This window comes from Tubulanus polymorphus, chromosome 2 (genome assembly GCF_964204645.1).
Source record: "Tubulanus polymorphus chromosome 2, tnTubPoly1.2, whole genome shotgun sequence".
NCBI classification, from domain to species: Eukaryota; Metazoa; Nemertea; class Palaeonemertea; order Tubulaniformes; family Tubulanidae; genus Tubulanus; species Tubulanus polymorphus.
In genome coordinates, this window is record NC_134026.1 from 18,299,832 (window position 1) to 18,326,837 (window position 27,006).

Genomic DNA, 27,006 nt, shown 5'->3' on the forward strand with positions numbered 1-27,006 from the left:
TCTATCTCTTGTCCACAAAGTATGTACATCTTTTTTTAAAGGGACCCCTATATTTGATTGCTCACGGCATCCATGGCATTTGTAAAAATTTCTATAAAATGGTGTGGGCCTATACATCTGGAGAAATTACTGATTCTAAATGAAAACATGAACAAACCTTGTTGAAGCCCTTTCTCTAATTCAACTCGCACAGTTGATCTCCTCATTTTTGTCAGATTTGCTGTGAAAAACTAAAATAAACCAAATAAGATTCCATCCATGCATTGATAATTGTTTACCAGTTTTTCAATCAGAAACGACACAAATTCATTTTCAAACTAAGCACAAACCTCTTCTGGTAAAACTGTTAACAATTCTAACAATATACAACACGCATGACCAGCCTTAAAAAATAAATGATACAAACTCATCAAAGAACTCCCTTAAACATGGGATGTTAACTCACAAAAATGAGATCAATTACCTGTAATTGTGGATGCTGTAAGTGCTGAAATGTGGTGACCATTTCAGAGACTGCATTTGGCCACAGTTCCGGAGTAGCTTGAATAGTCAACACAGACAGCTGCAACAAAATCAAAACCAAATATCAACTCAAAACATCTACACAAATCTAAAGCAGATAAATAATTGGGGTCATATGAATATTTCCACACCTTCCTGATATATTTGGTCGGGACTTATACCAGTGCCTTTCATTGGCTAATCAAAGAAATGTCCATTTTACTACAATCTGAATATAGGATCAGTTGTCGGGTAGTCAAGGAGAGGTTTATATGAGCAGCAGGTTCCACATCTCTAGCAAAGAGGTGACTGCCACAAGACAGGGATGACAAACATTTCAATCAAGGGGTGATGAACATAGGTGAAAATGATATAGACCCTCCTTTCCTTTCACGCACATGTAATATATGGGCAACGCATTGTGGAACTCACAGTTATGCACATTCTTGTCAATACAATACGTGGGCCATTGGCATACTGCAGTATTTTGTCAAAAATCTTATGACGCAGTTCTGGAACATGATCGGCAGGGACTTCATGCCTGAAAGTCCAAATAAACAGAAAATCAAATTAAGAATCAAGAAGTCTAACAATCTCAGTTTACAATAAATGTTTACTTTAACTAGGGGTCCAGGGACACCGTCTCATATGTAAATGATATGTTCTCAACTTATATCAATTGTTAATTTTAATGAAAAATGGCAAACCATTAGGAAGCTAAAAGTCTCAGAATTCAAGCCAAAAATGACCTTTTCGGGCACAAACAAAGGTTTCAAAACAGCCAGCTTAGGTCCACTTGACCTAATTGATTGCGTCTTCAAAATTGTCCTTGAAAACTTCAAAAGTGTGTAAAAAGTGCTGAATTTGGGGAATGATAATGGCAGCCATCATGATTCTGACCGGGCCAGTTTTTGGGCTGGAGATATGTCTTGAGTAGATATGTGTTTAGACAATTTATCAAGACAATCCATTGAAGTGTCTTCAAAACTTGCCATAAGGACTGGATTCCGTCTACCGGCAGACAAACCGATGAATGGACAGGCGGATGAAAAGCGAATGCAACAGCCCAATGGGCTTTAAGTTCCAAGTGGGCTAAGATCACTTGGGTCAATCTGTATCACATGTACCTACCTACCAGTATCAATCTAAATAGAATAGTGCCTGAGAATTCCACTATGCTTGGACTTCACAGACCTATGCCAGGGCTTGAAAGTGTTTACGATGCTAGTGGCATTTAAGTGCCAAGCCATCTTAGATCTGTAAATTATAAAACTCACCAAAATCTAGAGATCTTAATCTGTAAGCAATTTGCACCAAAAAATTGCACTTCTTGGCTCTAGAAAATCAAATAACAAAAACATACTAATTCATTGGGTAAAATATTTGAACTTGAATGTGGTGGATAGATTATAATATCCCACATTATACAAATTCAAAAGTTTAATTAGGGGTTCAGGGATACAAAGCCTACTTGGGAAAATTTAAGTCTGGTATGATAAAGTATTCCCATCAAAAATTTCAATGTAATATGACCAACCATATGGAAGCAACAGGCCTAAGAATTCAGACCTAACTTGACTTTTAAGGTAGAAAAAAGACCGCAAAAGGGCCATAGTCTATCTTTTTCTCATCAATCCAGGGGATACATATACACACCAAACCGCGACACATTTGATAAAAGCATCTTCAGAATTTTCCATGAAAATTTGTTCAAAAATTCCCGATTTTGGCAAACAACAATGGTCACCTGTCAGCCATCTTATTCTTGACTCTATCGGTACAAATTTTGGGATACAACTGTGTCTAAGGTAGATGTATTGCGTCAATTGGTTGATTAGTCTTCCAGATTTCCCAAAAATAACTGGATTCCTTCTAAGGAAATACAGCAGAAATACGAAGTGAACCAGATCCTGTTAGTTCTAAACATTGTCAATTTCAAAATATCTCGTGAAATCGCTCCAAATTTGCATGAAACCATGAATAAATCAAGGAATGATATTGCACAGCCATTTTCAGCCTAAGAGGGACATTCTCAGCCTACAATGGTTAATCATATCACAGGACTTTTCAAATAATCTCTATTTTCACTAAATCCGTAGAAATACTTGTCAGCCCATGTACCATACAAATCAATTATATTGTTAGATGATATCATTTTTCCAGTCTCAATTGGAATGACATATGCACATTCCACTATTTTCATGTGTACGAGGGCCATACCTTGTCTGGAGTGAGGAGCTGCCAGCTAAATGTCCACGCTTCAGGTGAGATCTGTGCATGAGTTAACCAAGTGTTTGCCTCTCGTTGAATATTTACATCACAATAAAACTGCTTCAGTGTCTATGAAGAAGACAGATACATCATGATATAAGGTATTTTAAAGGCCACACCCCAAACATGTATCAAAGTGCTTTGCTAATGTAGTCAGAAAATGTTTCTTCTCTTTTCTTACCTTTTCTACATTTTCTGCTGTAAACTCCATGATCTTGGTCTTTGGGTTTGATTCACTTTCAGCAACTGGAATGATGAAAATCTTAATGAATCATTCATGTAATTAATCAAGAGAAGCTCATATTCTAACAAAAAATCCAAGGAATCAGGAAACTAGGCAGGGTCAAGGGAAACAACAAGCCAACAAGGTGAAATGTTAGAAAATCCAGAAGCAAATGACCTAGAAACTCAACGCTATTATAGAACATATCATGATCTACAACATTGATTGTGATTACAAAATATGAATTAAATATAAATCATTTCATATATTTCAATATCTAACTCCCCTTGAGGTTAATAGGCCTATAATGGGCTATCCCAATTCCACATGACGAGCATTTGAAAGATTTCAAATTTCAACGCCCCTGACAGAAACCAATGACCTCAAAACGTTACAATTACAGAAAATGTCACGAAACAGTACTATGATAAGCAAACCACAATATGATATGGAAATACTAAATTATTCCGGACTTATTTTCAATACCTGCTGGTGACGATATACAAAAATCCAATGACCTTCATGACTCACTAGATTCATAGAACATATCACGAGCTACAATTTTGCAATTGATTGTGCTAACAACATTTGCCTAGGTATCAATACAATATGGAAATTCTGAGTTATTATGATTTTCAACGCCCCTGGTGACCATACAAAAACCCAAAGTAGGCCAATCTAATTCAATATTAAACTCCCCCTGGTGGTGAGAACAACTAGCAAATCTAATTCCATGTGAGGAGATATTTCCTATGACAGTACTAATAATTATCAAATATCAAGACAATATAATTAAGATTTAAGTTAAAACCTGTTCATATTTTCCTCATAAGACCTTTTTCTATCATTGAATGAGGACTGATGACAAAAAGTAAACAGAAATGGAACGCTTGGACGTAAGTCCCCCAAGTCAAGTGGGCTAAAAAATATAGGTTTAGTGATACTGATCATGGATATAGGCCTAGGCCTAATACTATTATAATTAATTATGACAAGCCTTGTGGAAACAAGAAGTGTGTCCTTGAGTGACAATTCATTGCATCATCTTTTTTGCCAATAGCCAGCTTCTTGGAAAACGGGCGCATAGGCTACCAGCAAAATGCAGTAGAATTATCTGCCAAATAAAAATTGGCCAGCTGATTATTCATGAAATTACGGGTACATAACGAAATGTCACACGGAGTGCCAGTGTGACAGATGCCTTCAAATCAACCACTGTTGAAGACGAAATTACTCAAAATTGGCCAGCTGATTATTCCTGAAATTACGGGTACATAACGAAATGTCACACGGAGAGCCAGTGTGACAGATGCCTTCAAATCAACCACTGTTGAAGACGAAATTACTCAAAATCAAGGCATAGGCCTAATCAAACCATTCAATCACACAAAGGTATCACATTTTAATGAGTGAAGTTCAGTTAAAATGGGTTGGTCGTTGGTTTGGAGTGGTTGGATGTTGTTGCGCCGGGGGTGTTGTTAAGGGGCAGGGGGGCATGTTTGTGATTGATGTGTGGCCTGGGCTGCATTACTGGTCAATTTTGTTTTTAAGTAGTTAGTTTAAGTTAGGGATTTCAGGTCACGTGATCAAAATGTGTCATAATTAGCTTTTTCCACGCTTCAAATTTTCAATCGCTCATAAAAAACGTATTCTATATCCGATTGAAGCCAAACTTGCTCAGTATACTCAATTTACCGGTTATTTGTTGTGGTGTAAATTTCATGAGTGTATCTTGCCTAGTTACGGAGCAATAAGTCGTAGTTCGGCGCGCGTTGGCTCATTTCTAGGAAACAAGATGGCGGCCATGTTTGTTCATGCATTTTTCAAACACGTGAAAAACGCATGCAATTTTTTGGGTCAAATCCGCGAGCCGGCTGCTGATTGGCTGGATATTTGACCTCAGAATATTTTAAGAACATGTTTCAAGTAGAGCATGTCGGTGCGTGCAAGTTTTGGTAGGCCCTGTATCACTCGGAAAAAGTCGTAAACATAATTCGAAGTGCTCATACGCTAAAATTAATAATTTTAACAACTTGCACTCTACTACATGATAAAATAAGATACTTTATATATTGTTTTCAATTATTACTTTTAAGATTGATTTAGTAGTCTTTCGCGGATTTTGACCTAAAGTCGGCAAGGCGCTTCAAATTGTTTACATCCGGGTCACTGCCGGCTCACACCGGCTGCCAGCTGATCAATCAAAACACTTCCTGGTTCATTTTTACCACTCTAAATGTCAATTTAACAAGTAAAACGTCACTTTCACTCAATAAACTCATACTTTATTACGAAATCGGCAATATATAAGACGAATAATGGTTAGGCCTACCCAATTTAAAAACTTTGTGTATTTTGCACAAGAATCCAAGTTTTGTCTAAATTTTAGCTCACTTTTTGCTAAAAAGAAATTTTATTTTTCCTATCTGCTTCACCTTTAGGTAACCATCTCATCTTGAATACTAGGATATCCCTCTGAAAAGCAGTTGTTATTCATTTGTTCATGGTTTTTCAATTCCAATTGTCGACCCTTTCGCTAAATAACTGTCGCTGCTAGGCCTAAAATACCCACCAACCAGTGGTTAATCAAATAGATTCTAGAGGATTATATTATCAATTTTCTTTTTCATTCGAATGACTTGCCTAGAAGGAGAGCTTTAATTAGATACCAAACATGACATACTTTTTTAAAATTGACTTTCCGATAAAATATCGACGCAAAACAAGATGGCCGCCATTCCTCGAGCCTCAATTTGAGATATCATGATATAGATATTTCATGGGTAAATCTGTTAGGGCCTAGGGATATCTAAAGAAAAACAAAGGCTTTTCCATTCATTTCAATTTGATTTAATTTCGGAAAACCATGTAGTACGTAGATCTCTTCAACGCTTTATCCTATTCTTCTGCGGCAAGTGAGTATCTGAAATATAATGATATTATTAGTATCTTTTATTTCAGAAGGCTTTAAAACATTGAACTTATCCACTAAGATTAGTTATTTCAAATAATAAAGGTCTATAAGGCCATATCGAATCAACTAAATACATTAAAGATGTAGTTAATTAGATTCAAGATGGCCGCCTTGATACTTACCTTATGGTTACCGTGGTAATCGGTATCACCCTGATGCACGATATCTTCGGTATATTATCTCAAAATTGATATTCCATGTCTTAAGTATCATTTATCTTGAGAAATAAACTATAGTATTGCGTGTTAATGGTTATAGAAGTGGGTATTAATTAGATAATTAGTATGCAAATTAGCCTAATTTACATATTTGTGCAATTACTTACATGAATCTAAACAAACTTTGTATAGACAACATACTGACCAAGTTTGGTTTTAAACAGATAAAAATTCTCGGAGTTATATTGGTTTTAATGTTAAATTTAATTCCTTTATCTGGCTAAAAAGCAGCAAAACCTAGACACTTCCTGTCTGTTACTTTCATTGGAAATGAACTAAAGTGTATTGCGCAATCGAATGACAAAAATACCCCAAATTTCCACCCTTAGATTGCTTATAACTTTTGAACCGCTTGACCAATTTCGATTCTGTAAAGTGCTGTATGCTTATGCTATCCCCTTCTTCATTTTAAGCTATTAGAAAGACACATAGGACACATAGAAATTTTCAACCTGAAATCCCTATTTAAGTTAGATGTTAAATACTACTACCGGTAGGAAGAAGCCTACTATTACTAATTCTAAAGACTAAATGCGTTTTTCTATTCTAACCTGTCTTGCTATCTAGGCCTATCGTGAACTATAAAGAAATACCCAAATATATTCGTTATCAATATGTAACCTTTTAAAAGAGATTTTACATTTTCGACCCCTACAGCCTGGGCCTAATGTAAAGTGAGTTAATACTCTCGACACCAGGTGGCGATACCAGACGGGCGTACTCGCATATTCTCGATGATCGGGTCCGTTGTTGGGACGAAGAGCCGATTCGCAATCGGATTTTTTTTCATTAACCACACACCGGGTAAAGCCGTATCAAAAATAATACAAGCCCAAGATTACTAACGCTAACATATATGCACACAGCGTTCATCCGTTTACTATGAATTGAATTGAATTGAATGATTGAATGGGAGAAACAAAAATGGCGGAGGATCAGGTGCGGTATTGGTTGCGTGAAAAAATGTCTGTTTAAGGACCGTAACGCGAGGCTTGGCTTATTTCTGTGAACGCTAGTTAGTGGATGGAATGAAGTAGAATCGTTTCATCGGATAAGCGTTGAATGCAAGCTCTTCTCCGCTTATATCTAGCGCCGTTGAAATCGTCGTTGGCAGTGAAAAGTAGTCTGTGCTGACCCCGTTCACAGATGACAGTGAATCTGTTCTGTTGGTTTTGTGATGATTATAGTACCGTTTAGCCTCTGAGAATGAAAAGCTATCGAAAAGACTCTTAAATTTCATTTCTGTTCCTATTATTTTCAAATGTTGTGAACGGTACTTATTTTTTCCTGACCATTTTTTCCCTCTGTGTTGGCGTCCCTCGAGCCTTGGGTACACGGCTCAAACTAACAAGAGCGGTGTAGTAAATGACTGAGTGGTTAAAGCTGCTGGTCTCATCCAGGATTCATGGGTCCTACTGGTGGCGACCATTTCTTTAGACTTTGTCAAAGGTTCTCTTCCCTTCATTTGGTATAAAGAAACATCGAACCCTCATAGGCTACATGTTCTGTTCAGCACTCAGAGTTTTGAGGTTAAAAACCAGTCCTAGTGCCCTTTCCTAAGTGGTGCCATTGTGAAATTTTGACTGCTCAATACCAGTAGTGCTAAACTTTTAACTGTCTAATACCCACTAAATTTTGTTTTCTACTCGAGTGATGAGTTGATATTGATATTATTGTGACGACCTGAGTTCAGACCGATGGAAAAAATTACTTAAAAGTCATAAATTTGGGATTTATTTTGGCAATCATTCTTTCCTCATTCAACTATGACTGCTGCCAGTGCCCCACGTATCATAACAAAGTATCATGTCATAGAGTACTAATTCTGTTTATGCATGTTAGGTCTCTCCGAACCCATGTGTTAATTTTTTATCTATAATCAAATTGCTCCCTTGGTAGGGATTAGTACCCGATAGCATTGAGAGTCTGGCACTGCACGAACCCCTGCACAAATAGACCCAGTACTCATACTTGCTCCTTTATGTTCTAATTTTCAAACATTCCCTGGTGCCGGGGGGGGGGGCATTCTCAGAACACCTGACTATGCACCTTCGGCACGTGCACCAAAAGTTCCGCTTTGGTGAAAATCAAACCGCCCAGACCGATGTTATAGGCCTATTCCTGCACCTATTCCTGCAAGTGAATGCACCCTTTTCAGCTGTGGTGACTGTATTTTCATTGACTGGTCAATTTTGTTTTGCAGGAACTCGCACAGTTAGAGGTGCTATGTAAACAGCTTTATGAAACGGCCGATGCTAATATTCGTTCTGAGGCCGAGAAGGCGTTAGTGCTGTTTACAAATTCACCTGATTGTCTCAATCGATGTCAGTTACTTCTCGAGAGAGGCGATGTAAGTATTGCCCTTTCACCTTGCTCTGAAAATCTTTATAGCTCTTTGAGAAGATTTTGTAACAAAAGTATTCAGTAAATTCTTTAGGGACCAATCATTCACCTAGTACGTACACACACTCTAGTAAAAAAATGTTTCATCCAAAATGTACTAATCAAATATTCATGCTAGAGAGCCTTCTAATTATGCTCTTTTTTTGCGTACGGATGATGGGTGAGCCAGGTAGTTAAAAGTTATAAATTGTCCTACATGAAACTTCTCTTTTCTTACAGTCTGCATATGCCCAACTTCTTGCAGCTACAACGTTGAAAAAACTAGTTTCAAGGCAAAATGTGACGTTGCCCCTTGAGCAAAGAATATACATACGTGAGTAGTAGTATGAATAGATCATTCAAAATGTACAAGTCCTAACATTCTTAACATTAACCAATTTGATATTGGTAAATAGATTTACATATGCTCCTGCTAAATGAAGTGAGATAAATAAGGGAGATAACCAACATCATACTATCAAAAATATATGTTAGAGAGCTTGGCCGAAATTAAGAATTGATTATAAAATTGTCTACATAACCATTGTTACAGGTGATTATCTACTTAACTACTTGGGAACTAGACCAAAGTTAGCAAACTTCGTTCAACAGAGTCTAGTGCAGGTAACTGTACCTCAAATAACTTCACATTCGGTGCGCTGAAATTTCATTTCAGCAGATTAAACAATGAATTTGGATTTGAAAAGATTTTCCAATCACAATTTTATAATGGTTGTTTTGCAGTTATTTGCTCGTATTACAAGGCTTGGTTGGTTCGAACAATCTGTAGTCGATTCGAAAGATGAATATGTTTTTCGAAACGTCACTAGTCACGTTAGTAAATTTCTGCATGTAAGTATTGTGCAGTCCTACCTACGAGAGCAGGCTACTATATTCTTTTTGTAATGATAAGATATTCAAATTCAACCCTTAGTTTTTTTTTGTCTGTGTCCCTTAGAATTCATTCCCTTGCTATTGCGAAAATATGATACAGTAGACTCCCAAGGTGAATCCGATCAACTCGGATAACCGTTCAATCAACTCAGATGTAAAATACGCAACATTCAACTCGGATATCACTCAAATTAGACACGTTTTTACGGTCCCAAAAGATCGACTTGAGCGAAGTCTGCTGTAATACATTTTCTGGTATTTGTAACTAGAGCTACTTTACCTGTCGCGACTGTCCAGAAATCAGATTGAATTGTTTCCCAGAATCCATCTTCACAATCTTCATCTTCATAATCCATTTCCCAATTCAACGTTAATTATTTTCAGAGTCCACAGACAGAACATGTAATGATTGGTGTCCAGTTGCTGTCACAGTTGGTTTGTGAAATCAATCAAATCAGTGAGGTAAATACTACCACTATTCTTGACAGAATCTTTTATTTTCAAGAACATTCAGATGACTGACCCTGATCTACTGTATAATGACTAAACAATCTCTCATGGTTACGTTTTCCAGTCCTCATCATAAACCTATCGAAAAAAATGAAAGTTTGGCCCAATTAAATGCATTGTCATTCTGTAAGCTGGTTAACTATTTGTTTTGTCTGATACATTCCAAAACATCAACCACGAAAAAGGATGTTCAAATGTTCAAACTTTTTGCCTTTTGGTTGTTTTTTTTGCCGTCTAGAGACTTTAGTCCCAGGGGGCTATTGCGCTCACTTTTCGTCTATCCATCCAAATTGACTGTCAAGCATTTCACCAAGTGGGCTTGGTGTCTCCGGACTCCTAGTTAGCGATCTCAATTATTACCTCAATGATTTGTGCTAGTAATGATTCACTCCGTTTCAGGCTGATGTGAGTCGGTCGTTGACTAAACATCGAAAAATTGCGTCATCATTCCGAGATACACAGCTATTTCAGATATTCCAATTAGCATGCAGTTTACTTAAAGATGCCGTCAGAGTTATATCGAGTCAATCGAATATAGCTGCTAAGCTGAAAAATTTAGACCTTAACGATGAAATTCAGGTATGATGAAATGATGGGTAGTTTACACACCGTGACATTGTGGTCACCGTGATAACCCGGTAACCTGGGGAACTTATATTTATCAGGGAAAACCAGGACCATTGGCTACGGCTCCAACAGGTCTGACTTATGGGGCCAATATTTACAATTAAACAAAACAACGTTATAGATGTTTTGATTTTTTAACGCAGAAGTAGATGATATAGATCAATATAGATTGATAAAACACAAAACTTCATCTTATACAATATAATATTTTGGTACAAGGTATGACCTTGTATACTTTTTCACTTTACATCAACTTTCCTCATCAACTTAAGAATAATAAGCTAATGTTAATCTGCTAGTTATTATTATAAGTAAGTAGTTCGACATATTCATTGCAATTAGTCTAGTCTTACTTAGATCAAGGCAATCCAAATGTGTTGAATCAAACTAAAAGGTCAAGTGCCCTCTAATTCTTACTTTTTGAGAATTACTTTCCAAATGATGCTTAAGTATATGAATGACGACCTGGGATCAGCCAGAAAAAAAATCACTTGTTTATCTTAAATCAGTAAAATTAAATAACTGGATCATTGACCTATATAGCGTATGCACCTAGGCCGCAGCCGCGTGTCATAATTTCTTCACTATATTCACAGCTCTACTGCTGGCTATCCATTGTATGTTTGTTGTGTTATGTATAACAGTACCAACGCTATACATCAGAAAGAATTTAGGAATCTAAACAACTTCTAAAAGGATTAAATTCGCCACGAATGGTGATCATGTGGTGAGGGATTAGAGACAGGAAACTGTTGGATTATTTCAGACGTACACTGCTTATTTCACCACGGATTGTTTTAAAATCTATCTAATAAAGCTAAGTTCATTGTTTTGAATCCAATCTATTAGTTTTCCATAGCTTTGGTATTAAGCGCACCAAAAGTTTGTTATTCTTCAGTGGTACAACGTGTGTCGAAATGTGTGTTTGACTACAATGACGTCAGCGATCGTGGGTTTTTCACAGCAAACGCGCACCTGCTGTGTACGGCAAACTGGTGAAAATAGCCGACTTTGAAGTCTTATTTCTTAGTAATGGCTTTGCTAAAATCAGAATTAGTAACACACTTATCATTTATACACATATCACATTTAGAAAATAGGTTTTATACAATATTCTATTTAGAGGGCACTTGACCTCTAAACTGGGGATCAATTGTCCTAGAATTGGCATTTATTCATCTTTTTAATTCCCTTCAAAGAACTGCCCATACTTCAGGTTAATGAGTTGCTTGTGAGCTCTATACATTTACTTGTACTACTTCTGTTTTATTAAATAAGTACGGAACTTGATTTGCCCAGAGCCTACAACAATACCAGTACTAACAATCAACTCTAATTAATCAGGAAAACTCCAGGCAGGAACCAGTGATTTTTGCACGGGTTAGACATAGAAAATCCTTTGGACTTAGGGTCGAAATATCAACTTATAAGTTAAGCAATCAACTTTTTACTTGGAGCAATATATCCGCCAGGTCGAAATATCGTCTGATACATAAAAACCATTTCCTGAATGTAATTTTCTTTTTCAGCATGGTCTGCTGTCACATACTCTCCGTCTCGCTCATAACTGCCTTATATTTGATTTTATCGGCACGGCAACTGATGAATCGGTTGATGATCTCAGTACAGTACAGATACCTACTACATGGAGATCAGGTAACCATCGAATGTATTGAGAACCGACTAAACCGGCTATTTCTAACCAATCATTTGAAACTATCGGGTAGAAAATTAGTATTCTGTTTCCAGTTGGCTATTATAAAGTGATATAAAGTGATAAAGCGATAAACATGTCTGAAGTAAAAAAGAAAGAATGAAAATTTATTTGTCATGCAGGATCCAGCTCTTTAAGCTCTGTAAGATTATGGGACTTGCTTATATTGTGTAATCGTTCTACTTGCAAATGAAGAGTAATAGTTGGTTATAGTTTGAATCTGTTTCTAGCATATATCATAAATATATGTTTATGGTAGTCATAAATTCATGTGAAGTATATTATTTTTTATGTTTTCAATGAGTAGTTTAATCATATGTTGCTACCGAAGAAAGTGTAATTCCCTGATGAAAGTATAATCTCCGTGAAGCGCTTTCTCCCTCCATAGCCACTTGAGCTATAAAAACGTCTGCTTTGATAAATACTAGTCATTTAACTGGTTTTCTTTTTTATTTGAATGATTATCAGATATAGGGGAGGAGCAATAATTTGATCATAATTTGATTTTTTTTTTTTTTTCAAAATTGTCATGAAGTTACAATTGATTCCCTTGCTTATCAAATATTTTGGTTCCTTCATCAAAACACTTAGTACAAATAGATTTGATGATTCTTTTTGATGCTTTTATCATTGATTGAAACTTCTTTTTGATGCAGCATTTCTGGAGATGGAGACTGTTCAGCTGTTTTTTGATCTTTACCATGGTCTACCTCCTACACTCTCACCTGTAGTAAGTATAGCTTTATTAACGATGTCACCCTAGTATGCGCTGTACATTGTCTGCTCTTCCCTCTCATTAGCTCTTTACGTACTTCAAATGATGTGTGATTTCTTTTAAACTTGGTATGTGTTATCAGGTAGGTGGTCCACCAGTTGCACCTATTGATAATCAAGTTTCTCGCTCTTCCCGTATGGCCACCACGGTGGACACTATAAATTTCTAGTTAGCACTCTAGGCACTACAAACGAATGACGTGCAATTTTCTTGGAAGTTGGAAAATATGATATGTCCTCGGAATACATCTATCAAAAATCAAGTGTCTAGCTCTTTCAAAATGGCTGTTATGGTGAAGGACCCCTTGAATTTCTTTCTACATACTATAAATGTTATGCAATACTCTTGAAACTTGGAAGAGGTGATGGGCTAGGACGATTGTTCAGGTCCCTATCATCAATCTACCTATTCGTTGTGCATTCTATTTGTAATTATGTTTCGATTTAATTGGTGATGAAATAAATTACTATTACTATTACCTTTTGATTACACTGAATCAAGTAACTGCTCTTTTAAAATGGCCGCCATAACATTTAACATACCCGCGTGATTATTAAGGTTTGATTCCTCACTGTTCACAAGATCAAACGACCACATTCAATCTATATTTCTTTGTTTCAGTCATTGTCATGTTTAGTCCAAATAGCTTCCATCCGTCGATCCTTATTCAACAATAATGAACGTGCCAAACACCTAAATCTGCTCGGTGGAGGCGTTAAAGCTATTTTGGAAAATCCACAGGTAATGTAGTCAGCGATCATCAATTAATTCATTATTTAGGACCAGTTGATTAGCATGTAGGCACTCAAAACCATTGGATTTCTGTAACCCCCTCAGCTCGTAGGTTCTGGTACTATTGAGCCCCTCCCTCTATGTATGTACGCAATATTAACTTCAGATTGTGTGTGATAGAAATTAGTGTATATATGCAGTATTATTTTCAATCCGTAGGCAGCGTCAGTATTACATCAAAATACATTAAAGAGAACTTCATAATGTATTGAACATTAAATATGGTTACCTGTGATCAAATGATATTTCATGGTCTAGAAAATATATGATGTCCGTGCAAGGATTGAAAGTGATTTATTCCTTATTATTTGATGCTTATTGGATTTCTTCATTTTCTCGATATTTTCAATGTTTCAGGGGCTCTCCGATCCGAACAACTACCATGAATTCTGTCGTCTGTTGGCGAGATTGAAAACAAATTACCAGCTGGCTGAGTTGGTAAAAATTGATAATTACTCCACCATCATAAAACTGATAGCTGAATTTACTGTCACAAGCTTACGGGTAAGCTCGATAACTATTTTCCTTGCCATATTTCGTTTTAAGATCACACAGATTTGTGAATTTTGTTAGTTATACTTGGCGGCCCGAAAGCAAAATGAAAGGATTCTAGGTTGTCTGGAAGAAACTTTAATAAGTCCAAAATATGTTCCAAGAGAAAATTTGAAAAAAGAACTGATCGTGATTATTGTTTTTCTAATAAATGAAATTTGATAAATATACAGAGCTGCCAACCATTCTGATTTTTCATTAACTGTTCCATATACCCAATCATGTGAAAATACGGCATTATGTTTTTGAAAAAATTGTTACAGATTTTTATACACCTGAGAAGGCTGAAAAAATTAGCTAAGTTACTGATAAACTAAATCAATTTTTACTGCAAATTGCATTGTTTTTTCCTAATCTCTTTGAATGATGCTTGTCAACTCTAAATTATACTATCAATATGATATAGTACTAGTGTGCCATCTTCATTAAGTGAAGTTCTGGTTTGAAAATTTTGGACTAATGGAATTTTTTTTAATATACTGATAAACTTGGACATGTGTTCAGCAAAAGATAAATTCAAGGTTTTAATCAGAAGATATTTTGCATTGGGTCAGCATTCAACTTGATGTAAATGTTTTTATTGTTATGTTTTAGATGTGGCAGTTTGCCCCAAATAGTGTTCACTACCTTCTAAGCTTGTGGCAAAGAATGGTAGCGTCTGTGCCATATGTAAAAGCAACCGAGCCACATATGCTTGACACATACACACCGGAGGTGACTAAAGCCTATATAACTTCCCGTCTAGAATCAGTTCATGTTTTGATACGGTAAGTCTTAATAGTGCATCTGAAAGTTTTGCTGGGCTTGTAAATAAGTCCTTCCTAGAAAAAAAAAATCATTCATATAATGGAGTTCTAAGTCTTCAATTAAGCCAAGCTTCGAGATATACTTCGAAAACAACTACGCTATTATCAACCATGTTCCAATCTCCGTCTTTTAATTGTTTGTCCTATTCAATTTCAAAAACACCTGAATTCTGTCAAATATCAGGACCAGTTGCACATTCAAGACTTGGCTAGTCTTGTGTCCATAGCCAATCTAACAATTTAAGTCTTAAGACAATTTTCGAACTTGGTTATTCATTTCTCGCTTTTATAGGGATGGATTAGAAGACCCCCTAGATGATCATGGAATGGTTCAGCAACAACTCGACCAGGTACGTTTAGATAAACTCTTAATTCCCAACCGTTACAGGTTAAGATTTTGTATAATATGGTAATTGCATCCCAATAGCTAAAAGCAGTAGTATTTCTTCGATCATATTGTCGTTCATATGATTAGAATCCTATTATTTCATTTTAGATCTTCTCATTGACTTTCTTTCATGGGATTTACATGGGATTAACCTATTTTGTCATTGTTGTGTTGTGAACAGTTATCTTTTTAGCAAGTAACTAATGATATTTGTATAAACTGATGAGAAGTATGTACTACATTTCCTAGCTATCTACTATCGGTCGTTGTGAATATGTGAAGACATGCTCAGTATTAGTACAATTGTTCGATGATACAGCTCAGTGTTACCAAGATTTAATACGCACAGGTGGCCAACAGATGGAGCTAGCTGTTAAAGAAGGTTTGTATGTGTAATGAAAAATACGTGATCTCCCACATGCATATGGGCTAATCTATCCATTGATTATGTGTGGGACATCTTTCCTCTTTCATTTGACCATACCAGATACCATTACAACTTATTAATAGAATTATTTGAATTCAAAGTCCATCTATCTATCGTCAGAAGCATTTGTTTCGGCCATGATTAAGTCGCACTAAGAGTCTGAAAGTTATATCTTCAATACAAATTCTCCAGAAACAGCAATCTAAAGAACACTTCGTTCTCTTTAGAAACAACAGTATAAAATGCATCTGAAAATTAAAATCTTCATTCAATTCAGAACTTGCAACTTTTTCTCGCATTTGAATAAATGCTCTGCTGCCCCTTACAGTATAAATAATTTCCAACAACTAGAACCTTATTTTCTTTAGGCCAGTTAACGTGGTTAGTTTATATAATTGGAGCAGTAGTCGGCGGTCGAATGTCATTTGCTAGCACAGATGAGCAGGATGCCATGGATGGAGAACTAGTCTGCAGGTGAGTATTTTAAAATGTAGCCCCTTCTTCGGTATTTGAAATCAGTTTACCACTTGTCTCAGTAAAAAATTATATTCCATGTGAAGTTCCCAAACAGTTATTCATTGAGTCAGTATTTTAGCTGACAATTATTATGTGATGCTAGATTTGCTTAAATCTGTCGTGTTCAAAAGAAAATAAAAGGTACACCATGCTCGAAAAATTCTGCCATGCTTAAAAAAATGATCGGGAGTTTTATTTATTTATCAAGTATTGCCTTTCAGCTAAGGCTATGTCAGGTTCACACACAATTTTAAAACCAGTGCATCAATAATTGTATAAACACAGACTTCCTAGCTCTGTGTCACTTAGTAAGCCTCTATTCATCAATGATTGTATTGTTTACGCGCTGCACTACCGGTAGTATAAATATCCAGAAATATAAAAATTTTCTGGGAGAGTGCCAGACCTCTATTTCTAATGTGGGCTAGTGCCTCCGGCGCTCATTTTTTGAGGACCGCCATGCATTCATTTCAACCCAGCGAAAACACTATATATATGCATCCCCCTAGGGCCAAATTATTAATGGAAAAATTGGGAGGACACCTTTTTCAAAGATTCAAAATATCAATTTGAAACATTGTACTTTCTATCTCATTGACAGAGTACTGCAGTTAATGAATTTAACTGATTCACGTCTTTCGCAACGAGGCTGTGAAAAACTCGAGCTGGCTATGCTTAGTTTTTATGAACAGTTCCGAAAAATCTATGTGGGTGATCAGGTCCAGAAAGCATCTAAGGTAGGGATTTGTTTTAAAATGTATGGCCGAGGCTCCGGTTCACTTGGATTTATTATTTCTATTGGAAGTTAATTTTATGTCGAGATTTAGGATTAAATGCTCATCGAAGCCAGTGCATCCACTAAATCTGTAATTACTGCTTGAGTATCTCAAACTCAACATATTAAGAAAAAGGAATGTGAATGATGTTTGTTGTTGTTTGGAGGTCATATTGATGGCTTGTGATGTGAGGGATATTGAAATGCATGTGTTTTTCAGCCTCTAGTTGCAGTTGTTAGTGATTACCGAGTGCATTTAGTTCCTTCAGTACAAGCGGTCAGTTAAATTTAGATACAAGACACTGTATTAATTTTTCATTGTATTAATTTCTTCATGAATGCGTGATTTATAAAAAATGAACTAAATGTAACAATTTAAACCAAGAAATTTCCTGTAAAATCACTCAGAAAATTTTGTGGAAAAAAGAAGGGAAAAGGGAATTCGGGGAATTGGGGCTGTTATTTTTGTCTGAAATCATAGGCACCTAGCTGCTTAAAACACTTTCAGTGCTGACTAATAAATACCCTAAAGTAGTGGAAATGAGAAAATTTGAAAGAAAATTCCACCTCAATGTATTCACCGTGGTGCAGTGTATCATTAGTTACTAACATTTCAAAATTACTAATTCTATAATACTCTGCGATGTGTTGTACTAGTAGCAAATTACATCACTGATCCGTTGCCATGGCATATAGGAGCACTGAAAGCATTTTCAGCACAGCGGTAAGGTAACAAAAGCAAGTACTTAGAGCAGAAAAGGGAAAAGGAATAGGCCTATTAATCTGGGTATAACAATAGGGTCCTAGAAGTGATAAGTAGAGTAACACCCATGGAAATCACGGATGATTTTCTTTGGCCCAGAACTTCAAACTGTTTGATTTATTGGCAGTTTAGAATTTATGTGAACTTTGATAACCTGTACCCGTGAAGACCGGGAACCATCAAAGGCGAACTATATGTACGTAGCTATGCACGAACAAACTCCTGATCCATCAGGTGCATGTCTTGAGCTCCTCCTAATTGGGCCATTGTGATTGCATTAGAAGTGCTGCATTGTTAAATTGTTTTGATGCAGTGAGAGTTTATGATCAGAATTCCTGCTCACTGATTGGCTGAAATTTTGTCTGCCTCCATTTGGCCCCCTATAAATATTTTCACACTCGTTCACTGTTACATTAGTTTATTACAATGATTGACTACCACACCAATTTCAAGGTCCAATTCTTCTCCAGGGCAACTCTATTTGGTACATAGTTTCATATTAATATGTAGATAATAGTGATTAACAATAGACATCAGAATAACCACTGATTTTCAATGTCATTGGCTTCTGCATGACTTCGCCAGGGGGCGTTGAATGATGATTTACATAGTATTTCGATTTATATTGGGATCTATGCATATTTTCAAAAATTCATGAAGACTGAATTTCATGAATTTTTGATATTTTGTAGGTTAACCAGGGGGAGTTGAATGTTGAAATAGTCAGATTGTCGTCGGAGGATTTAAGGCCACTTTCCAAGTCGGCATGGTGTCCATGGTTCATAGAAATTCTTTCCCGTACCGATCAGGGTTTTTCAGGATGAATCATCGATTTTTAGCAATTCTCATTCTCATTTTATTCAATTATCCAGAAAGTTGAAATTTTTTTAACAATTACAGCCTGCTTAAACTACACTGATTCCTCGTTTTTCTGCTGCTGCACCAATCTAATTTCATACAAATTTGTTTCATGAGGAGGATTATCCTCCCCACTCATCAAGATGAATCTGAGATGTTAAACCATACAAGCAACATTGATCAAAAGTAGGTCATTGATACTGACCTTATGACATCAAAATTATGGAGTGTTAAGAACTCATCTCAGAACTGTCGTTTCGTACATGCAATTAAAATTTATGAGTTTTTTCATGAATATACTGGAATGCCTATGAGTATTTACAGGCTCAGATTTGCTAATGAATGTCCCTGAGAAGGAAAATAGGTGTTGGAATTGATATGGAAAGTTTTGTCTATTAGCTCTGCCGTTGGAAGTACTGGGCATCACTTGGAGAGCCCAGTGAACTAAAACCGCCACATTGCTGCCGTTACCGTGAATTAGTAAAATGTAAATTGGTGAAGAAATTGGATTAAATGTACATCGGCATGGATGGCCTAAGGGTTAATGTTTATACTGCAGTTGAATTTTTGAAAGCTTATAGATTTGGCGTGTTGCTACGTAACTGCTCATATTTACTCATTCTACCAAGATTCATCCTGAGGGTAGAGGGTAATCCTCCTCTTGAAACAAATTAGTAGTTTTACTAATCAAGAGTCATATCAAACAAAAACTGGAGCCCCGCATGGCATGCTTTGAGGTAAAATGGAATGAAATTTATTATATGATTCTCCCTAAATAATTGGTCGAACCTTTTCCACTTGCCAAATATCTTGGTAAAAACGAGATGGGGCCCAGCAATGAGATATACCCTTCATGATGTATTAATTAAGGGTCCTTTGGTTCCTTTCAATCACTGAAATTTTCCAGGCTGCGAAATGTAATCTATTAAGGTTTGGTCAATTCTACCCCTAGGTACTTTGTGAAACCAGCATTATCAACACAGTTGTCACTACCTCCTTGCGTACATTTGTGAAACACCTCCAAAAGGTTGGAAGGCGTAAGCTTTCAGATTGATTCAATGGGGGGTAAATGCATCGCTTCCCATTGCCCCTGAATTTGGCCTCAAACTGACATGCAAAGGCTTCTGTATGTTGGGTCTGAAAGCAAAAAAGCCCACTTCCTGATAACCCGGTTTTTTTCCACCTGCTTGAACAGGATGGAAATTAGCCACCAATCACTTGAGTACACAACTTAGTCTAGACCACTAGCAAGTGCTCTGCTGTAAGGGCAATCTACATGCTGGCAGCAGATTCATTTCTGACATGGGACTGCTATTAAATTCTTGGAGATTGTACCCCAATCTTGTTGATCTGGGTAACCACTGAAGATGTATTCTGACTGCAAAGCTACCTGTACTCAAACCGTCTAGGTTAGCTCCCATACTTTCAGTTCGAGAATATTATTGCTTATCAGTTTTGTCTGCCCTCTATAGTATAGGCCTTGTGCTTCTAAAATCGTTCCCACTATCACTGCTCTCTGTCTGCCCTGTATCAAAGCATCAGTAAAAAGAAATGCATTTGTTTTGTTTTTTTTTTTCATCAAATTCTCTGGTTGGAATAAGTCCTTCAACATGTGGGAAGGTTTCTATCTTCATATGTTACCCTTAAGGGCATAGTCGGACCTTCTGCTTTTTGATTCTGATAAAGATGGACCAAAGCCACAATCACAGGAAGGTTTTTGGCCTGGGCCAATGGTTCACACACGGGTGCCAAATGGGCGTGTACCAGTTTGGCCCAACCATAAACGTTAGACTGATTCCAGAAGTGACTCTCTTCACTTTGTTATGGCATTGTTTAGTAAAAAATCAGTACATTACCGAATTTAATTTAGGCACAGCTTAAGATGCATACATTCTTCTTTTTCCATTTGCTTTGTTGTGACTTGACTTTTTGACTGAATCATTTAGCATAACTGGCACTAGATCAAACACCTCTTTCTTCAGTTTGGTTACTACTAACAGCAGATGCTGACCAAAAATGCTGACATGACTGTACTAGTCTGAATCCAGTGTCGCCTCAAAAATCTTCTATTACATCGGAATCTAAATTAGGTATTTCATCGTAAAAATATCTTTAGTAATCAGAATGGACATGATGAATTACTTTGTGAAATGGTCTTCTTCTTCTTCCAAATCTGCACATTGTCGATAGTGGACATCACGATGTGGGCATTTTGACTTCCTCTCTCCTCTTCTTTTGGAGGGTTTTTAATCCACTATATTCTCTGTGCACACTTGTTCCTCCCCCTTATTTGGGAAACCTCACCCCTATCATAAGATCATTCAAATCTTGCTGTGCTCATAAGCCTGTTCAAATTCTTGTTGAGGCATCCTCTTATGGCATGGATTCGAACTTCATGGCATCACTACACTCAGCCACGGCACACTAGACCTGGTGCGCAGGTTTACTGCACAAAAACTTGCGGCACCAATCAGATTGCTTGTTGTATAATCGCATAGGCAAATTTTATGGAAGAATCATTAATGGAAAAACCTGGGCTGAAAAAAATGATACATTAAACTGGAATTTAATGACATCATCTAAGCTGCACATGTAGCTGCGTTCTTGGTCTAGTGTGGCAGGGTTTTGAATCATGGCAACTTCGATGCCATCAGGTTCAAACCCCTGCCGGGGAGGATGGCTGAGGATAGGATGACCTTAACAATATATTGCATAGATCTCCCAGCAAGATTCAGTAGCAGTCTTTAGATCATTTAATTTCAACCAGCGGTCACAACGCTACTCAAAGTTGTTAATCATTTCACCCGGTAGGGCGTAGTTACATTCTATTTTACTTAGGTATGTTGTGCACTTTTTCTTCGTTAGTGCTCTACACACTTCAAATTACATGTGATTTTGAAAATTAGCTCTAGTTCTTCCAATTTGGCTGCCACAGCGGAATTTCGTTTTAGGTAGGTTCAGGGATGAAACCTATTGAAAATAAGCTTTCACACTCTTCCAACAGGGCCACCATGGCGTACTTCTTGAATTTCTTGTTAGCGCCCTACACATAAAAAAATGTGCGATTTCTTTTAAACTTGGTATGTGAAATGGAGTAGATATATTACACTTATTGAAAATCAGCTTATTATTAATCAGCATTATGCCACTTTTTAGTTGTTAGATTATGGGTAAGAGTGGTATCGTACACAGGAAGTTTCTTTTTCCCATTTACTCATTTCAAGTATGCAGCTGGGTAGATGGTCATTTATCATTATGTAGCAAGAATTTTACAACTGATTTCTAATTGTAGCCCCATGTAACAAACTGAGAGTGGAATACCCTCTCATAAAGTACGACACTGCTCATCCCCTTGAAATCTTGTGATTCTGCATGAAGTTGACGTTCTATCGCTTATTACATGATTTACTAGATTACGTTATGTAATGATTGTATTGGGTTTCTCTCTGTTAACGGATGCACTGGCGTTTTGATTGCCATGTTTTATCAGAAATTTTATTCTAATTGATGGTGATTCAAATGAATGACATGCATATATTTACTCAGTGGAACTGAAAATAGCTAAAAATTAGATATTAGATGCAATTTACAGCATTTTTGTTCAGTGCTTTCATCAAATTTCTGTATTATTCTGTAAGCCATTGTTTTGAAGAAACGATATTATTACATGTATTATTATTGTTAGCCTAATAGATATTAGTACATGTAGTATGCTTATTATTATTACTACTTATGCCTACAAATCTTCGTTTTTCATATTCTGTGAGGAAGAATGAATGCCCTATACCCTGTTTATTCGAACATACTTAGTTATATACTAATCATATGTCCTCATGATTAGTCTTAAATTTAATCTATCGACAGGTTTATAGACGTTTATCTGAAGTGCTTGGTCTGAACGATGAACCAATGGTGCTTAGTGTCTTTATAGGAAAAATGTAAGTAACTTCCCAAATAGATGATGACTATGGGTCATGTTGATAAATTTTCCAGAACCATGGGACCTAAAACGGGAATGGAAATGGAGCCAGTTACAGACATGAGTTTTTTCACTAAATATTTTTACTTTGTGCATTTGGGCAGAACGACTAGGTTTACAAAAAGTTTACATTTGGTTAGTCTGGTTTATGAACCGATTTGCTTTAACTCTAAATCGTTTGGGTAAGCTGACCAAGCTATTTAAGGAGCAGTTTACTAAAGAAAACCGACTCAACAAAGATGGCAGCGTATTCAAAGATAGAGAAGTTGTCTGCTGCCAAATCTTTGCATTTGTTCCTGTGACATGAACCCATTTTGATAGCCTCTTACCTGAGAAGACCTAGACCTAATCATTTGTTTAAAACAATTTTTCAGCAACATTTTTTATTCAGCTTAATTTATACATATTCATTGTGATTGTTTCGAAGTATTTGAAGCGGCCTCCTTTCTGTGTTACTTGTTAAACTGTGTTACTTGTGGATTACTGACAAAAAAACATGATTTTACTGTATGAATTTGATTTCAATAGAAGGTGGGTTATAATGACCCACAAATGCATCATTCAATGAAAACCAAATACTACAGGTGGTGGTAGTGCCCCCTGTTGCTCATGTTTATCATTCTATACAGGCCTCTGAGTGCAATTGTCCTGATACTCATCTTTGATAAGTGGTTCATTTGACACTTAACATGTCATCTGAAAAAATTCTCTTTGAAAATTAGTCAAAATTGTAATGAAAATTTTTTGAAATAAGTTAAGACTGAGTTATTGTCAAGACTTATAAAAACCTATAAAAAGATTTGTTCTTTTGCTTTTTGCAGCATAACAAACCTCAAGTTCTGGGGTAGCAGTGAACAAATAATATCAAAAACTTTGCAGCTGTTGAGTGATTTAAGTGTTGGATACAGCAGTGTTCGTAAACTAGTGAAACTAGAAGCAGTTCAATTCATGCTTAACAACCACACGGTAAAAATTTTATTCAAATCTCATGGTATTCCATTTATATTTGTTTTGCTATGTAAAAACTGGGGGGTGAACAAAATGAATTTCACGATTTGTTGTGGCCAACGTTTTAATACAGGCACAGCATTGGTATGTACAGTCTTAAGAACTGGCAAACTTGTATAGGATACGCGTGGAATCATTGAAAAACACAAGTGCTTGCATTGCCTTGCCAGTTTACTCACAGTATGCATGCAACTGTTAAGACTCATTACGAATAGACCCATAAGTGCCAATTTTATCTAGGGACATTTTCTGACGGACAAAAAGATGAAATTGTGTAGTTCGTCTAGACGTTTCAGGTCAGCAGAATGATTTATTTGATCATTAGATCATGCATTTCCTTCCTTTCAGAGTGAGCATTTTCCATTCCTTGGTATTAATACAACTAACAGTCAGATGAGTGAAATGCGTTACCGTACGACATTTTACACAGCTATAGGGCGTCTGCTGATGGTTGATTTAGGAGAAGATGAAGAGAAATTCGAACAATTCATGATGCCATTAACTAGTAAGTATCATCTTCATTGATGAATGATGTAGGATTTTTATCATTACATGTATTTCTTTTAATTGCAAAGTTGCCCATAGGTATGGTTATGTTGTTCAAATGATACATGGCCTTGTATGTATAAATTGTCTGTCATTTATTCTCATTGAATGACACTGCTAAGTAGTGTTTTCAAAGGATAGCTGCCAACAGAAATTACCATTAGATTGCCTTGGTTTCTCTAGAATTGTATTATTTAAAGCAAAATGGTAATTGAATCAATGTCACTTTGGTGAGGAAGAATGTAATCTAAAGGGGCAGTCCTAATCTATTTGTCAAACTAGTCCTCGTACATTCATTTGTTCCCCATACATGCCATCCTCAGTTATATGGATGCCCCTTTTAAGGTTACAGTCTAACCTTGAATTGTGATCATAAAGCATCAATTTCAAAAACAATTTATTTTCCTAGACATAATTGCAAAACCTTATTGATAGTGTACAACTTCTATGATGTTCTAGGTGCATTTGAAGCTGTTGGCCAGCTTTTATCTAGTGCTGATACTCCAATATTCCGTGCAGAAGAAGCAAAGGTAATTAATTGAAAATGACATATTTCATGCCGCTTGTATTGTCACGTTCATGTTATGATGGTATGGTGTATATTTTTTTTAGAGATCATTGATCGGACTTGCCAGAGATTTACGCGGGGTCGCATTTGCTTTCAACACTAAGACGAGTTACATGATGCTGTTCGACTGGATGTATCCTTTTCACTCTTATTTGCAATGTTGTAGAGACTGCTTTTGAAATATGATGGCTGCCTACATAACTGGTAATCTTGCTATGATTTGTCACATAGTAAGTAAGTCGATGATTTATTTAAGATCTTCGATTTCCTCGATTCTGGACTCTGTATATGGTCAAAAATTTTCCGTGAAATATTTACTGTACCAATGCTGCCAGCATAAGGCAAATTTTACTGCATATTCAGTATAGGAATTTGATGGATGAAGCCTTGATAGTAGCTTATTTGATATACTTGTATTATTTAGATATTCAATCAACCAAAATCTGAATGAACCTTTTCAGTGTCAGGTTGAATGCGAGAATTCACTGCATCTTCATATACACGTATTTGTATCACTTTTGGTAAAGAAAAGCAATATCGTGAAGGTATGCTGATATGCACAATGGCTTTATGGATGACGCATTCATTACTTGGGGGGATTGAGCTCAGATAATATTGGCTGGCTGAATTGCATAATAGTACACTTTGCTTTTGAGATGGGCTCTTCCTTGAACCTTATTGCGGTATGGAAAAATAGTCCTGCCCTTATCACGCTCATGAATGCATAGTTTTGCGGTACGTTATTGTCCGTATGCGGTAGATTGGGAACTGAACTGTGAGGTAATAGTGTACATGTTATTGTCTCGGTGCTATCAAATGGCTATTAATCTTTTAACCAATCCCAGATATCCTACATATACTCCTATACTGCTACGAGCCATCGAATTGTGGTACTGTGATCCGTCAGTTACCACGCCCGTATTAAAACTGATGGCTGAAGTAGCTCAAAATCGTTCGACGCGATTGCAGTTCGACGTAGCTTCACCTAATGGGATTCTACTCTTCCGCGAGATCAGTCAAATGATTACTGCTTATGGTAAGTAAAGGGAGTACTGGCACTCCACGAAGATTGCGTCGCTATACAGCTGGATTTACATACATTGTGTTCACATTGTGGAGATTATTTCAATCAAAATTGAACTTAATATATTTTTCAATCAGATACATGATAGTAGAAAATCAAAAAGATACAAGATTGACTTAGGCCCCCTAACCAATTTTTCATTAACGATTGAAAGTTGGTTTTATTAAGGCCCGGCATCATGATGTTGGGGGCCTAGAGTGATCGCCCTGTCCATCTGGCTATCCCTCCATTTTTTGTTTCCGGATGATAATTAATTTTATTCTGTAGTACATTACTATAAAAATGAAAGATTTTACTGAAGGTCCTACTGTTGATTACTGATTAATTTGAACATTTTCTTTCATATTTCAATGAAATGTTACTGAAATAAATTCTATTTGTTACTGATAGCACTTGTAAGAAGTTGGCAGCCCTGATGTATCAGTGAGATCCTCACAGAATTCTCGCTTGCCACAGAAGCTCTGCCATCCCATTGTTACAATCATGAACTCTTTAAGCCAACAGTATGGGGCAATACTTCCTCTCACTTTAAAGAGTTACAGGCTGTTAGTTTGAAACTTTTCATGGATCTTTGTTTGTAGGATCTAGAATACTTACTCTGGGTGACATTCCAAAGGATCAGGTTTACCAGCTGAAATTGAAAGGCGTGTCGATATGTTTTTCGATGTTGAAAGCAGCTCTTTGTGGGAACTATGTGAATTTCGGTGGTTTCCGTCTGTATGGTGACAAAGCGCTCGACGATGCATTGGAAATGTTTGTCAAATTACTTCTGTCCATATCTCAGAATGATTTACTGGTAAGATTATATCTTAAGATTAGATCATGACAGCTTATTTAGAATGACTTCATCCTAGG

At 36.5% G+C, this 27,006-nt stretch overlaps 2 protein-coding genes across 2 annotated transcripts in view; one reads left to right on the top strand and one right to left on the bottom strand.

Annotated features, from left to right (window-relative positions):
- Window positions 1–6,876, bottom strand: part of LOC141899229 (importin-13-like) — a 28,426-nt gene extending 21,550 nt beyond the window's left edge. The window contains exons 1-8 of the mRNA XM_074785408.1: window positions 6,809–6,876; window positions 2,954–3,018; window positions 2,722–2,841; window positions 1,779–1,837; window positions 934–1,042; window positions 464–562; window positions 330–383; window positions 158–230 (exon numbers count right to left, since the gene is read on the bottom strand). Of these exons, the coding sequence (XP_074641509.1) occupies window positions 158–230; window positions 330–383; window positions 464–562; window positions 934–1,042; window positions 1,779–1,837; window positions 2,722–2,841; window positions 2,954–2,983 (544 nt within the window). The 5' untranslated portion in view covers window positions 2,984–3,018; window positions 6,809–6,876. The remainder of the gene's footprint in view (window positions 1–157; window positions 231–329; window positions 384–463; window positions 563–933; window positions 1,043–1,778; window positions 1,838–2,721; window positions 2,842–2,953; window positions 3,019–6,808) is intronic.
- Window positions 6,877–7,111: 235 nt separating this feature from the next.
- The window catches only part of LOC141900775 (exportin-7-like), a 35,583-nt gene continuing 15,688 nt past the window's right edge, over window positions 7,112–27,006 (top strand). The window contains exons 1-23 of the mRNA XM_074787805.1: window positions 7,112–7,126; window positions 8,391–8,537; window positions 8,810–8,903; window positions 9,123–9,193; window positions 9,314–9,421; window positions 9,848–9,925; window positions 10,373–10,552; window positions 12,130–12,256; window positions 12,971–13,044; window positions 13,711–13,830; window positions 14,239–14,385; window positions 15,028–15,200; window positions 15,532–15,589; window positions 15,877–16,009; window positions 16,423–16,528; window positions 17,172–17,307; window positions 22,831–22,904; window positions 23,767–23,911; window positions 24,302–24,458; window positions 24,959–25,029; window positions 25,112–25,200; window positions 25,913–26,103; window positions 26,733–26,947. Coding sequence (XP_074643906.1) covers window positions 7,112–7,126; window positions 8,391–8,537; window positions 8,810–8,903; window positions 9,123–9,193; window positions 9,314–9,421; window positions 9,848–9,925; window positions 10,373–10,552; window positions 12,130–12,256; window positions 12,971–13,044; window positions 13,711–13,830; window positions 14,239–14,385; window positions 15,028–15,200; window positions 15,532–15,589; window positions 15,877–16,009; window positions 16,423–16,528; window positions 17,172–17,307; window positions 22,831–22,904; window positions 23,767–23,911; window positions 24,302–24,458; window positions 24,959–25,029; window positions 25,112–25,200; window positions 25,913–26,103; window positions 26,733–26,947 — 2,709 coding nt within the window. The remainder of the gene's footprint in view (window positions 7,127–8,390; window positions 8,538–8,809; window positions 8,904–9,122; window positions 9,194–9,313; window positions 9,422–9,847; window positions 9,926–10,372; window positions 10,553–12,129; window positions 12,257–12,970; window positions 13,045–13,710; window positions 13,831–14,238; window positions 14,386–15,027; window positions 15,201–15,531; window positions 15,590–15,876; window positions 16,010–16,422; window positions 16,529–17,171; window positions 17,308–22,830; window positions 22,905–23,766; window positions 23,912–24,301; window positions 24,459–24,958; window positions 25,030–25,111; window positions 25,201–25,912; window positions 26,104–26,732; window positions 26,948–27,006) is intronic.